Consider the following 14,673-nt stretch of genomic DNA (forward strand, 5'->3'; position numbering starts at 1 on the left):
TATATATGTACACTATACATACATATATAATATATATGTTTATATATATAATATATACATACATGTATATGTTTATATATTATATATATATGTGGAGAGAGAGAGCAAATGTGTTTGTTCATGGTTGTTCACATGTTTTCTTCTCTGTTAGATTGTAAACTCCTTGAGGGCAGAGATTGCATCATGTGTTTTTGTGTATTCCCAACACTTAGCACAGTTCCTGGTACATAATAGGTACTTAAATGATAGTTGGTCGACCTTTGTCATTCAAAATGATAGAGGAAAGAAGAGGCAGAAGAGGAGGAGGGGAAAGAGAGGAGACAGAGAGAGAGAGAGAGAGAGACAGAGACAGAGAGAGACAGAGAGAGAGAATGAGAAACAGACGAGAGAGAGAGAGAGAAACAGAGACATAGAGACGAGAGAGAGAGAGAGAGAGAGAGAGAGAGAGAGAGAGAGAGAGAGAGAGAGAGAATGTAGACTAGCTATAAGGAGTTCCTGGTCTATGATTCAGTAACTTCTACTTTATTTAGCAAAATTACCACCTTTAAAAATGTGACCTCCTTCTAACCTTGTCAGACGGAGGAAAAGATCAGACATTGAGAACTGGAAGGAACCTTAGGGTAGTTCCCGTTCCATCTTCTTACACACAGCATCATGGGATCATTGACTTGGATATGGAAGAGCCCTTTGAGGCTGTCCAGTCTGACACGCCCTAATTTGATAGGCCAGCAGGCTAGACCCAGGCCACACGGGTGGTAAATGGTGGAGCTGGAATTCAAACTCTGGTCTTCTGACTCCTGCTCAGGTTAATTATGATATTTCAACTCTGCCAAACCCAGTTGGAGAGCCAGGGCATGGTGTGAGTCTGTATTCCAAAAACACTTTGTTCTTCCTTATGAGGTCATTGCCATTGGTGTCTTGCCCACAGTGTGTTCTTTTTAGGAAATGTGGATTTCTTTTCTGGGCAGTCAGACTGGTTAAGTTAGCCATGACAAATGCTGATTTTTGCTGCCAGTTCCTATTTTCTTCAGTGTCAGTGTGAGAGGGTGTGATGGTCAGGGGTTTGCATTCTGGGCGCTATCACCAAAGAAGGAGATTGTCAGACTGGAATGTGTATGGAGGCAGGCAGCCACAATGGTGAGAAACATACAGATAATGCCGTAAGAGCATCAGGGGAAGGAACTGGGGATGTTTGACCTGGAGGAGAGATGATTTAAAAGAGACATTGTAGAGATCAGCTAGGGGGCCTAGTAGGTTGAGGCTGGAGTGGGAGTCAGGAAGACCTGAGTTCACCTCCTGCCTCAGATATCTGCTAGCTGTGTGATGCCAGGCAAAACACTGAACCCACTTCAGTCTCAGTTCACTCATCTTTAAAGAGGGACAATAAGAACATCTGCCCCACAAGGTTGTCATGAGAATCAAATGAGATAAGATGTGTGTGTGTGTGTGTGTGTACACACAGACACACACACACACATAATGTTTTGTAAACCTTAAAGTGCTATATGCATGCTATCTATTGTTGCAATCATATCCTCTATGGTCTGTTCCAACTCTAAAACTCCTTGTTAAATTCTGGGGTTATATAATGCCATCATTCATATTTTTGTCCTTGTATCCTAGTACCTGGCACATACTAGACACATAAGGAGTGCTTACTGTTGGATGGATGGATGGATGGATGGATGGATGGATGGATGGATGGATGGATGGATGGATGTGGATATGATTTCTCAATTCTCATTGAAAAAAGAATTGCATCCCTAGATCGCCATAAATTTTCTTAGCTCACCTTCATCTGTGGCTGAACAGCGGTACCCTAGAAATTTATGCTCTGGTCAGTGAAATGTCATTTTTCCTGACCTACAGTCACTCCTGTCTGTCACCAGATGTGTTGGACTGTCCATAGGAAGAGCTATGTAGCATTGATGTCATGTAAAACTACTAATTCCCTCATAGACATTTTTGTGACAGGTTCATTTGACAGCCAGATTGGTTGGAGAATTTCTTTTCAAGCGGCCCCATGCGTCAGTTAGCCTGACTCTCCCCATCCCTGTTGCCTTTACAGTTACGACTTTCTTCCTTCAGAAACATCAAAAAATATCTCCCTTTAACAGATCTTCTTTTTCCATCTTTTTCAGTGTGACAGTGACAGTGACCAGGAAGAGAAGGTAAGACCTATATCAATTGCACCCTACAGTTGGATTCATTACACACGCACACACACACACACACACACACATGCACACACGCACGCACACACTCCATCACACAGTATGCCTGCCTGGAGTTCCCTTTGAAGAGAATGTTTTCTCTTAGAAATTTGTCCAAGTTTTTATAAAGTGCACCTTTCTCTTCTTGAAGTAATGCATGGGAGTCATACCATGGGACTTCCATCCCTACATGTTGAATTAGGAAGAATGACTTTGAAAATGACCCCTTCAATATTGGTTGCACCCGGCCCATGGGTTCTTTCTTTATGGGAGAAGAAGTTGCATCCCTAGAAAAATGTTGAGAAATAAGATGACTAGATAGCAGTCTTCTAACTGCCTCCCCCATGCCCCTGCCATATTGGGGGTGTCGAAATGGTCAGCACACATTATAGTAATTAATATAAATGTCCTTTGAACCCTCCTGTTAACATACTTGATTTGTTCTTGTCATGCACCCCAGTACTTGCTTTTTCATGCACAATGATTTTCTTGATGGAAAATATTTAAAATCTTTTTTTAAATTGATTTTTGGGAATTTGCTGTTGGGTGGTGGAAGGGAAAAGGGGCCTCCTCCTACACCCTGGGGAAATTGCCTTCTTGTCCTGTGAATCAGAGCATAAGTAGGCAGCTTCTTCATGAGGCATTCACTGGATTTGGGGGCTCGTGGCCTCCTGACCTCCGCTTGACCAGCTCAAAGTGGACCAAGGAAGGTAGCCTGTTTTTCGAACCTCCCGGAGAAGGATGATCGACAACCTGGTAAAGTGAGAGGTGTGATATGTTTAATATCAGGGAACCTTGAGTTCTTTGTTTGGTTATTGGCCTGTCTTACTGTTTTCCTCCTGTACCCTCTGAAACTTATTGCAGGGATTGACTGTAATTTAATGTTTCTTCCATCTAATGAAAAGAGATTCCTCAGAACCCTAGTTTCTCTAACCATTGACCATCTGGTGACAAGACACACCCCAATCCCAGCTCATGGCTGACTGCCTGCCTGGAAGAGAGGCCCTGGAGATGGGCCTTATTCAATCCATGTTAATGAATTTCACCCCCTTGCTGTAGAAGACTCTCGGGGTTATCATTCGGGGAGGGGAATTCTTTCTCTGTGTGCGCCATCACTTCTGAAGCCAGGAGTCTCCCCTCCCTCTCTGCTGCCAGCCTGGAAGAGAGATCTAAGGGCCCTGGTTCTTAGCTGCCGTTAATTTGAATTCAGCATATGTAGCCTGTTATAAAATGCGAGACATCATCATTTGAGCAGGTCAAGCATATTCAGATGAAGACAAATGGTGCTTATTTGATTTCCTTAAAATCAGGAAATGAAAAAAGTGTTCTCTGGAGAAATCATGTTCTGCCTGACTAAGATGATAGACCAAAGCATGTCCCCCAGATAAGAACCGGCTCTCGCCTTGAGGTTTTTATCTCTGAAGGACGGCCAGGACTGTCAGCTTGCTGACATATGCATTATCCATGTCATTTTAAACAAAGTGACCTATGGAAGGGTGCACTGTGCCGTGACATGATAATGGGCTGTTGGATGACAGGTAAAGTACACACTCTAAAGGAAGCCATGTATTATTCCTTTGTTTAACTGACAAGCCGGCACTTCCTTCCCTCAGACAGTGAGATCCTCAGATCCCTCTCGGTAGGATGTCCAAAGAATCTAAGAACTGTGTTCGTTGGGTGGCCATGACATTGGAGATGGAAGGGTGTCCTTCTTCCCTGGGAACGTCCCCTTGACCACATGGGCTACTCTTTAGCTACTTCTCAGATTCCTTGTTACTCGCTTTCCTTTATGGTCATCATCCCCCCACCCCACCATTCATCATAGTGTTAGAGGAATTTCCCCCAGGGTGATCCATTATTGTCACTGGGGGTCTTGGTATATTTCTACCAATAGCCGGTGCATTTGGAAGCAAACCACATGGTGACGACAGTGGAGGGGTGGAAGAGCGAGTGCCATTTTGTTTGGTCTTCATAAATCTATACTCTGATTCCAGAAATAATTTACCTGCCTATACATTCTAGAGAGAATGCATTTTCTGAGGAGTAGAGGTAGACCCTGCATATTAACATTTCCTTCCTTCCCAGAACACTTGATTTAACAACTGCATGTGGGAGAGAGATGTGCAGGCCAAGAGAGGCTGAACAGGGAATTCTGGGTGGATTTTTTAGTCAGGTGGACTAGTCAGGCTGCTGTCAGTGGGGAGAGACACCATCACTTGATGGGTAGAGGCAGTTTCAGGAATGGGAAAGGAGGATGGGCAGGAAAGAAAGGCCAGTCAAAGAAAGATAATGAATTCTGTTTTGGCAGAAGAAAAAAAAAAGATCATCTCTAGGAAGATAGGAAACATGACTCTGAGATACCACGTTCTTATTCCTCATCCCTCCCCAATCACCTTTGCCCTCTGCAGCGTGGGTCTTTTTCTCTCTGGATGGCAGCAGCCCCTCCAGTCTTTTCCTTTCATAATTGGAAGTTGTCATCAAGGTTGGCGCTTGGATCCTCTCTACCTGTCCTGGCAAAGCTCTTTCGTTGTGCTTCTGTCTGCTTGGCTCTGTTATCGTGAAGATTGTCAGGATTCCCTTCCCAGACTGCCCTAGCCTTGGGTTCATTGCTAAGCTCTGCCATCTTTCTCCCAGACCCAGGACCAAGTTAGCTGTTTCCTCCCCAGCCAGTCATAAGGACATTGCTCCTACAACACCCTTCCTTGTCCTCAAACCCAGAGCACTGACAGGGGCCTCTTTGACTTGAGGCTTGGAGAATATTCATCAGAATTAGAAATGCTAACACTTGAAAAGATGCCTTTCAATGTCCCAGGATCTCTCCGGTGAGTCCCAAAGGATGACCACAGAGGCAAAAATGGTGGTCTTCTCAGAGACCCGCTGAGATTCCTTCCTGGAAGACCTGCCATTCTTCACTGTGTGTGGCTCCCCTGGGCTGCTGCTCTAAAATTAGGGTCCTGTACTCCACACAGCTGACTGAATTGAGATAAATCGTACTCTCTGCTGATAGCAAGCTGTAATTTATAAAATGATACCCTTACTAATTAATGGAGGCAGAGATTGGCAACAAAACTCAAAAGAGCCAAGAGTTATCTAAATGCAGGCAACATCCTTCTTTGTGGAAAAGGCAGGCTTGTAATTTTGGTAGGACACCAAGTGAAGAGATGTCTGTTTTATCCTTCCCTCCCAGCTATCTGCATACATTTCAGCTTTCATGCTAGAGAAGCAAGGAGGTCTTTCTGAGGAGTAGCAATGTATAGTAGCATTGGATGCAGAGGCGGGGAACCTGCGAAGGATTTGTTCTGTGAAGCTTTGATTCAGTCACAGGGCTGCACTCGAGGACCTAGAGGGCCACACGTGGCCTCGAGGCTGCCGGTTCCCTACCTCTGGGATAGAGAATAAAAGGGTGATTGGGAAAACCAGAATCCAAGAAGAGAGGCCAGTGCCTAGTTATCCCAAGGAAAAGTAGACAGCCCAGGCTCCTAAATCACAATAATTAAGCATTTAATCACATTTCTTCTCTGAAAATCTGTTGATATCACAGAGAAATGCTTTCTTCTGTTCTCAAAAAAAAAAAAAAGCTGCATTCACTGCTACCTCTAGGGGTAGATCTTCACTTGGAGGGAAGGTAAAGAAGTTAATTTTTGAGGCATCTACGTATGATATAGTAGAAAATTAGCTTTGTAGTCAGGAAGATCTGAGTTCAAATCATGATTCACCCATTTACTATATGAATGACCCTCTCTGTGCTTCAGTTTCCTCATCTGTAAAATGAGGAGTTTGGACTCCATGGCCTATAGAGGCCGTTCCAGCTCCGTCTTTGATCCAGTGAAAAACGAATATTTTTCAGGAGCTGATCAGAGCCATGAGGAGACCCGTTGTCTCCCTCTTTTTCCTGTTTTGTCCATGTACAATGTCTTATTCCAAATTGGCCGTGAAATGTAAGCCATCCTTCAGCTTTTTAAAAAATACCTGTTAATCTTAGCAGGCTTTGAAAACTGAGACCAAACTCTGAGATCCGGGCCCTACACCCACCTCGTTCTTTTCTTCCCAATACAAATCTGTTGCTGCATTTAAAAAAACAGGGTGAGAAATTACCGGGAGAGTGTTACAAGCACCTCCAGCTGCCTGGAAGCAGGCAGCGATTCACACTTTCCCCAAGGTGGAATCCCGCTCCATCACATTAACTCATAAGATCTAGATCGTCTGATGGCCCAGCTCTTCCCAACTTCAGGGAAAACTCAAGCAACATGTAAACATGGCACTTTTTTGCAGCACAAATCTGTTTTGCATCTGCTGGTTTCTGCCTCCACCATTTCCACTGGCAGTAATAGCCTCGTCTTACTCAACTAAGGTGCCGTCCCAATTTGGGACCAGAATTCTGATGTGTGGGTTAAAAGCAATGGTGGATTCATGCCCCATTTTACACGTCTGTGTCACCTTAAATTCATTGTGTAAATCAGTGGCACTCAAAGGGTGTACAATAAGTTTCACTAGGCATGTTGCCAAATTTTGGATGTTGTATCTTTTTGTAATTTTGTTCGATATACATTTTGCTTATCTACCTTATGTAATGTGATACATAAAGCCATTACAAAATAGACGAAACTCACCTTTTACACGTGCTCATTAACCTCGAAACACACAAGACCTTGAACTTGCAAAGATTTTAAATAAAGATGGCTGCTCTTATTGACAGGAAACTGAGCATGTTCAAGTCTCATTAGCCTTCTGTATGTTTGCCAACTTAAGAGTTCAGTGGGCTAGGATTCCTCCCAGCAAAGAATATTGTTTTGTGAACAGGAAAAAAAAAAGTTTGACAACTACTGGCATAGAACATGGTAGCATATTGGGTGAAAACCTCATCGGGAGATGATTCCCTCCCTTTGGTAAACTCAGGACTCTCAAGATAATATATCCAATGTGTGAGAGATGTGTTTTCCAGAAGTACGGATACACCAGTGACCTGCAAACCTGTCTCTTTCCTTCCACCCACTGGAATGAGCATATTTCTCTTTTGAAAGTCACCTTTTAAGAGTGTCTTCTTAAAACTCCCATCTGCCTATCAGCTCTCTGGTATCAGTCTTTGGTCTGGGTAGAGGCTAAAGCCGACAAGTATACTGTCCCAAAAGGATTAGGTGGTGATAAATTGAATTACGCCATTATTGCACCTTACAGATAGGAGAATTTGTCAGAGAGAAATATTCACTTTCCATTCAGTGTCTAGTACTGCTGGAATTTTGACTGCTTGAGAAACAGGCTTGAAAATTGTGTTTATTTCTCTGAACGTGTAAAGGTGTATAAATGGTATGGAAGATATAGAGTCCTGAGGGACCTTAGAGGCCGTAGAATCTAACTACTTCATTTTACAGAAGAGGAAACTGAGACCCAAAGACTTGTCCCATTTCTTTTTTTTTTTTTAAGATAGAAAGTGAAGCAAGGGAGTAATTGATAATCTTCCCTCTTCCCAACCTAGACTCCAGTCTGCATATGGATAATGGTTTACCGAAATATAAAACTGGAAGTCGGGCGTATCAGAAGTTGGGCTTTCATTTTTTTTTTTAAATTTGGAAGTGTTCAGACTGACTAGAGCCCAGCAAAAGATCAGAATTGTTAACTCTTGACCCCAATTTTGGTTTGAAATAGGTTATTACTCTTGCTAGTGACTGACCCAATTACAATTGTTATCATGTTCCAATGTGGAGGTGAAAGGTTCAGGAGAAAAGCAAAGATTCCCTTCCTTGATAACCTAACATGTGCATTCAGTTGGAAAGAACACTGGGTTTAGAACCAGAAGCCCTAGATTCCAATATCAGCTTTTTGCCACTTGTTAGCTCACAGATTTGGATGTAAAAGGGACCTCAGTGGTCATCTAGATCAACCACCCGATTTTACAGATGAAGAAGGTAAGACTCAGGTTAAGTGACGTATCCAAGCTCACATAGGTCTTAGGTGTCATAGGCAGGATTTGAACCTGGGTCATCTGAGTCCATTGCCAGTATTCTTTCTAAGGTCCTTTCTCAAAATTCTCCTCATACTGGGAATACTGGCTGGTCCTTTTTAGGCCTCAAAGAACAACAGAATAGACCCTACATGGATCTATCTAGATTGGTTTCAGATTGGAGTTTCCTTTGTTGAATTTCTTTTATCTCATGGAGGGACCCAGCTGATTGTTCACACCAAGATGACTCTTTGGACGTGGGTGCACGCACTAGACAGTCAGTCTTAATATGAAAGGGGCCGCAGATGCGTACCTCTAGGACCTCCTTATTGAAAGAGTCCCCTCTTGTATTTGGGCCAGCTGGGTAGACTGTTACATTCGTCTTGGTTTAGGCTTCTTTTTAAGGCTTTCTGTCTATGTCTTGCCCCACTGGAAATTTTCCTTCATTCTTGATTTAGTTTTAGCTTGGGATCTTTGTGGCTCTTGGATGATTTCTGGTCTCCATAGTGGTCATCCAGAAGACCTCTTGTTCCTCCAAGATTGTGTCTGGGTCAGCATGACATTTTGTTGTTCTTCCAACTCTGGTCATTCTTTGAGCACCACATTTCCAGTTGGCTTAATTATCACTTATCCAAACGAAATCCCGCTTAATTCTTCCCTAGGATTAAATTCCTCATGCATAATTACTTCAAATCCTAGGACTTATTATGTATAGCTTTCTTTAATAACTATTCAGAGCCAGACCCTAGACTGCCCCCAAAGACCTCTAAGTGTGCCGTACAGGGTGTCTGCCCTCCACCTCTCGGTCTCTGTGTGTCTGAATGATATTACTGACAAGGTGAAGGCTATAAAGGTTTAAGTTTTTACTGTCCTGTAAATGAATGGAATAGCACCATCCCGAGAGTTCATAAAACCATCAAGAACAAGACATTTCTGATTTTTTATGAACTGATGGTACTTGGATCTATGGGTTGCAGAAAGAACAGGAATTGGGAAACCTCTCAGTGATTTGTGGATGGATTAGCAGAAACTGTCGGAAGATCTGGGTTTTAATTCCAGATTTGTCACCATCAAGCTAAGTGATCTTACGCAAGTCACCTGCATTCTCTACAACTCACAGGATGATGAATCCAGAAGGGCTAGTGATATCAGAAACCGCATGAAGAAATTAAGGTCAGAAGTGTTAAGTCTTTGGTCACATAAGTCACTCAGGCAAATCTGATAACTCTAGAGCCAATGTTCTTCCTACTATACCTGTGCTAAATTAATTTCATAGTTGTTAAAATGAGTAGGCTGGGACAAAGGAACCTCCTCCAAGATTCTGTGATCTTTTAATTATCTTCTTCATGTGGTATTAGGAGACCTGAGTTCTAATTCTGAGTAGCCCCAATGCCCTTCACATAGCAGATAATTAACAACTTCTTACTGAATTCACATTATTTATTCTATGTTAGTTGGGCCCTCTCTTTAGACTTAACTAGTCCCTTTTCTGGACTTCAGATTCCTTTTCTTCTGGAGCAGCATTGATTGCTTACTGCCCAATTAAAGAAAATGCTTGGTTATCACTGCTGGCATCACTCCCGGGGCAGTTCTGCTCCTGAAGATGAGGGAGGAAGGGAACCTGTTAGCTTTATTAGCACATACCGGGCACCTGCAGGTGCCACGTTTTGGTTTGGTTTTTGGTTTTTGGTCTGATTTTGTTTTGAGGAATTAGTTTGGTTTGTAATAGAAATACAGTAATGTGTAACTACTCATGTATAGTTAATCATAGTACAGCAGTTCTAGACCTTCAGCTTCTTGTGACGCTCCTGTAATTTGGATTATTTTATTCTAGTCCAGATGGCCTTGATCTTTGTGGAATTCTTCATCCTATCTTCCACTTCGTATTTAGCATGTCCTCTTTCCTCACTTCAGCCTCTACTCAATCCCTAGCTTCTTTCATGCCCTTTCCTGATGCCCTGAAGACAGTTAGTGCTGTCTGCCTCCCCCTCTCTCTCACATTACCATGCATATACTTTTCTGTTTATAGGTAAGATTAGATATAAGCTCCTTGAGGATGGAGGCTATCTTTTGTCCTTTTTTAGATATCCCTTGAAAAATAATTTGCATATATTAGGAGTTCAGTAAAAACTTCTTGGATCATATTGAATGGCTCATCTTCTCAAACCTCACAGGTTCTCTCTCCTTAGCAAAGCTTAGCAAATGCCAAGGTATCCTCTGCAACAGCCCCTGACTCATACGAGGTCATAGGTTTAAAGCTAAAATCATCTAGTCTAAATCTTAAAAAAAAAAAAAAAGGATGATTGACTCATCTCAAACCCAGAGGGGGAAATGACTTGGCCAAAATCACTAAAGAGCACGACTTAGATTGGAACCCAAATTCATGAGATCCTATATCTTGAGCTGAAAGGGACCTCAGAAGCCATCTGGCCCAGCCCTGTCGCTTTACAGGTGAGGAAATTGAGGCCCAAAGTGGAGAAAGACCTGAGTGCCCCCAGCTAGAAAGCATTAGAAGAACAGTTTGAAGCAAGGTCCTCTGGCTCTATAGGCCTGGGCCTTTCCATGGTATCACGGTGCCCTTCAGCTTGGCTCAGGAGTAAGTGGCAGTGTTCTTACAGTAGGGCAAGGATTGGCACAGGCACCTGTGACTGGGTTGTCTTTCCTTGGTTTCTTGTCACATTAGGGACAGTAGGAACGGTTTGTCATAATGAGGAAAGGGTCAGCTTTGAAGTCAGGACTCCCACACTCATCAGGCTGCATGACTCTGGGCAAATCACTTAACCACTCAGTGCTCCTGCCCCGGCAAGTCTCCTACAGAACCAGGGTAGGACAGTTGGTGATCCCTTTGGCAGAGCCAGATTAAGCAACAAGCCTCCTGTGTTCCAGGCACTATGCTAAGAATACAAAGAGAAGCAGAAACAGTCCGTGCCCAGACGTGACATCATAGTCTAATAGAAGAGAGAATGCAAATGACTATACGCAAAGAAGATCTGCCTCTGTCAGTCTGTCTGTGTAGATACAGATACCTATATATTGAGAGCTATACATTTATAAATATATCTACATCCATATAGCTGTAGCTCTCTCTATATAAATAGGACATTTTAGGTGTGTCTACAGGCACGTAAAGACATATTGTTGTAAATCTAGTATGTATATCTATCTAGATACACTATATAGTGTATGTACTATATATTATATACTATATCTGTATAGACTGTCTACTATATGTACTATAGATTATATATATCTGCATAGGTATAGTATGTACTATATATTTTATCCTATATCTATCTAGACTATATACTGTATGTACTATATGTTATATACTATATCTATCTAGACTATATGCTATATGTACTGCATATTATATACTGTATCTATATAGATATGGTAGGTATCATATATTTATGCTGTATCTAAATATACTATATACTGTATGTACTATATATTATATACTATTCTATATAGACTGTATATATGTATATACAGTATATATGTGTGTATATACATATACTGTATGCACTGTATATTATACACTATATATGCTATATTATATGCTATATATAGACTATAGACTATATATAACTATATATTATATACTATATCTAGATAGATACTATATATTTTATCCTATATCTATCTAGATACATTATCTACTGTATGTACTATAAATTATATACTGTATCTATCTAGATATAGGGTATGCTATATACTATATGTACCATATATTTTGTCCTATACCCATCTCTAGTATATACTATGTATACTGTATATTATATTATTATATCTGTCTAGATATAATTTGTACTACATACTTTATGTATAATTACATACTATATTTATAGTATATACTATATATTATATATTACATATTATATATGCTGTATATTTAATTCTGTATCTATAGTATATACTATACACTATATGTACTATATCTATACTATATGTACTATGTATTATCTTTATCTAGACCTAGTAACCTAGAGATACCTAAATTTAATATGGCGCTAAGAAGGCACTAATACTTGTGGGGTCTTGCTGAGAATTCACTACACCAGTGAAGTCCCATGTCTGGTCCAGACCAAAGCATTAGGGGATTCCAATCTTGCCTGTCTCCAGTGGTGCCTTGCTTGGGGGAGTGAAGAAGAAACTTCCAAAATAACAAAAATCCTACCTTGCCCTTTTTGACAGTTTTCTGGATTTCTGAGTTCTTATTTACCCTGCCCGGCAGCATGCTAGGGTGGGCAGGGCAGGTGCATGGTATACTCATTTGATAGGTGAAGTAGGTAAGGATGTCTGTGAATTGTCTCAAGTTCACTTACATTATTTAACAATACATTACATTACATTACATAATACATTAACTTTGAACTCAGTGCACTTGCAGCTATGACACAGTCTTTCCATGGTAAATCATTCCGTGCGTCTCTGCCTGATAAAACATTGTTGTGGAATGTCAGCAGTCATTAGGAGTCTTCCCCCATTCGAATTTAAGTTCCTTGAGGACAAGGACAGTTTCTGTCATTATATCTCCGACACTTCATGAGTGCTTGGCATATAGTAGGTGTTTAATAAATGCTTTTTAACTGATGATTTAGAGCCCAAGGCCCAACAACTACTAAATCAGTGAGCCAGGTCTTCTGATTTCCAACCCTATGCTCCTCCACAAAGACCAGCTAGATCTTGTGCAGACCCATGGATCCAGACCTGTCAATTTGCTGCTGTTCTTAAATCTGCTCTTCCAAAAGGGTGTGTGTGTGTGTGTGTGTGTGTGTGTGTGTGTGTGTGTGTGTGTGTGTGTGTTATTTTGCCACTGTAGAGATGAGTCACCGCCAGAATTGTAGACCATTCCAAAACATTTCTGTAGAGTAAGGTACATAGTGGGTTGGCCAGCTTTGAACTTGACAGTATGTCTAAGCCTTTGCTGATTCTTTCCATTGGTCAGTATACACCCTCTTCAAACAACCTTGCATTAGTGTCATATATTTTCTAGATATTTATAGCTCCCTTTGAGAAGAATGTAAACTCCTTGAGGCCAGGGACTGCTTTATTTTTGCCTTTGCTTTGTCAGTGTTTAGCTTGCAATTGGCACTTAATGAATGCTTTTTGTTGATTAAACAAGAGGACCCTGGCACTTGATCTGTTCCCTCTCTCCCCCGACTCCTCAGGCTTCCAAGTGTGTGTGTGTTCCAATGTGTCCATGTCCTGTGGTTTCATCAGAGCTCATCCAGGCTCTACCAGACCTTTTTGTTTATAGGACAAGAGGTCCAGAGCTGAAATGGGCCTTAGAGACCATCCTGTGTAACCCACTTCAGGCAGCAGGGTCAGAAGGAATGAGGACAGGCTCTGAAGTCAGAAGACCTGGCTTCAGACCCTACCCCCTCTCGCTTATTACCTGTCTGACCTTCAGCAAATCATTTTTCTTCCTCGGGCCTCAATTTCCTCATCTGTGAAATGAAGGGCTTAGACTAAATGGTCTCGGGAGTGCCGTGCAGCTCCAGAGCTGTGATTCCATGATCCCATGAAATCCGGCTTAAGTGAATTGCCCAAATCTGGCCCCACCCTACCCGCCCACGTTCTCAGTGGTCCCTTCTCCTCTCCAGCTGGCCTGAGGAGCGCCCCCCCCCCACCTTAGGAGAGGCAGTAAACATCCGAGTTGAGTGTGTCCATGTAAAAGATTACGTCTTTGCCACCAAGGGGAGAATGGAGTGTTTATCGTCTGGAAGCGCGTGCCGGCTGGGCTGATTACGGCACCGTGCTCCATCAGCCCGTGATTTGTCCCGTCCTTTATCATCTGTGTCACTCAGCCGAGCTGTCTGGGGCTGCACCATCGCCCCCTTCCCTTTTTGGTACCCATTTCGTGTAGAAAATTTGTATTTACTTTGGGATTGTAATTTGTTCCTCATGGATAATATGACCCTGAGCGGAGCTGGATCATGGGTTAGTTGAAGTGATATTTTCCACTAATGGTAGTCGTATATCATCGCTGTCAGCTCGGGTTAGGAGGCAAGCATATTACAACTCCATTTTACCTCTGCAGGCATCTGGGATTATTTGCCATAACCGAGTATGACATGACCGCACTACAGAGTGCATTAAAATTTTACTAGCTTCTCTGCCAAGTTCCCTGGCTCCAGTTTCTGCTGCAGGCGGCTGGACTGATGAATACCTCCAAGGTCCTGACTGCCTTGCCTTGCACCAAGGGGGGAGGGAGGGGTGGGCTGTGTGAATAGTCCAAGCAAGGCCTGAGATCTCCCCCACTCTCCTCTGGCCCTCCAGGACACACCGTCCAAGAGGACGCTGGAGGAGAACTCATAAGTGCATCTCACAAAATCTGCGACTCTGGGGGGGAGGGACCTTGCCTCTTGTACACTGAAGCCCCTTCAGAGAAGGATTATCAAGCAGCTTGTGAGAAAGGTAGTGCCAGAGAGGTTGGGGAGGATGAGGATGGAGAAAGGGCCGTCAGCTTTGGCCATGAAGAGTTCTTGGATTGGCTTGGAAGTTGCTGCCGTACTTGAA

General features: G+C 42.4%; 1 protein-coding gene across 1 annotated transcript in view; it reads left to right on the forward strand.

Annotated features, from left to right (window-relative positions):
• Positions 1-14,673, forward strand: part of AUTS2 (activator of transcription and developmental regulator AUTS2) — a 1,261,165-nt gene that overhangs the window by 863,640 nt on the left and 382,852 nt on the right. Inside the window, 1 exon segment of the mRNA XM_021006938.2 lies at positions 2,142-2,171. Within this exon segment, the coding sequence (XP_020862597.1) occupies positions 2,142-2,171 (30 nt within the window).

This window comes from Phascolarctos cinereus, unplaced genomic scaffold, assembly GCF_003287225.1.
Source record: "Phascolarctos cinereus isolate Bilbo 61053 unplaced genomic scaffold, phaCin_HiC Scaffold_5;HRSCAF=322, whole genome shotgun sequence".
Lineage (NCBI taxonomy): Eukaryota > Metazoa > Chordata > Mammalia > Diprotodontia > Phascolarctidae > Phascolarctos > Phascolarctos cinereus.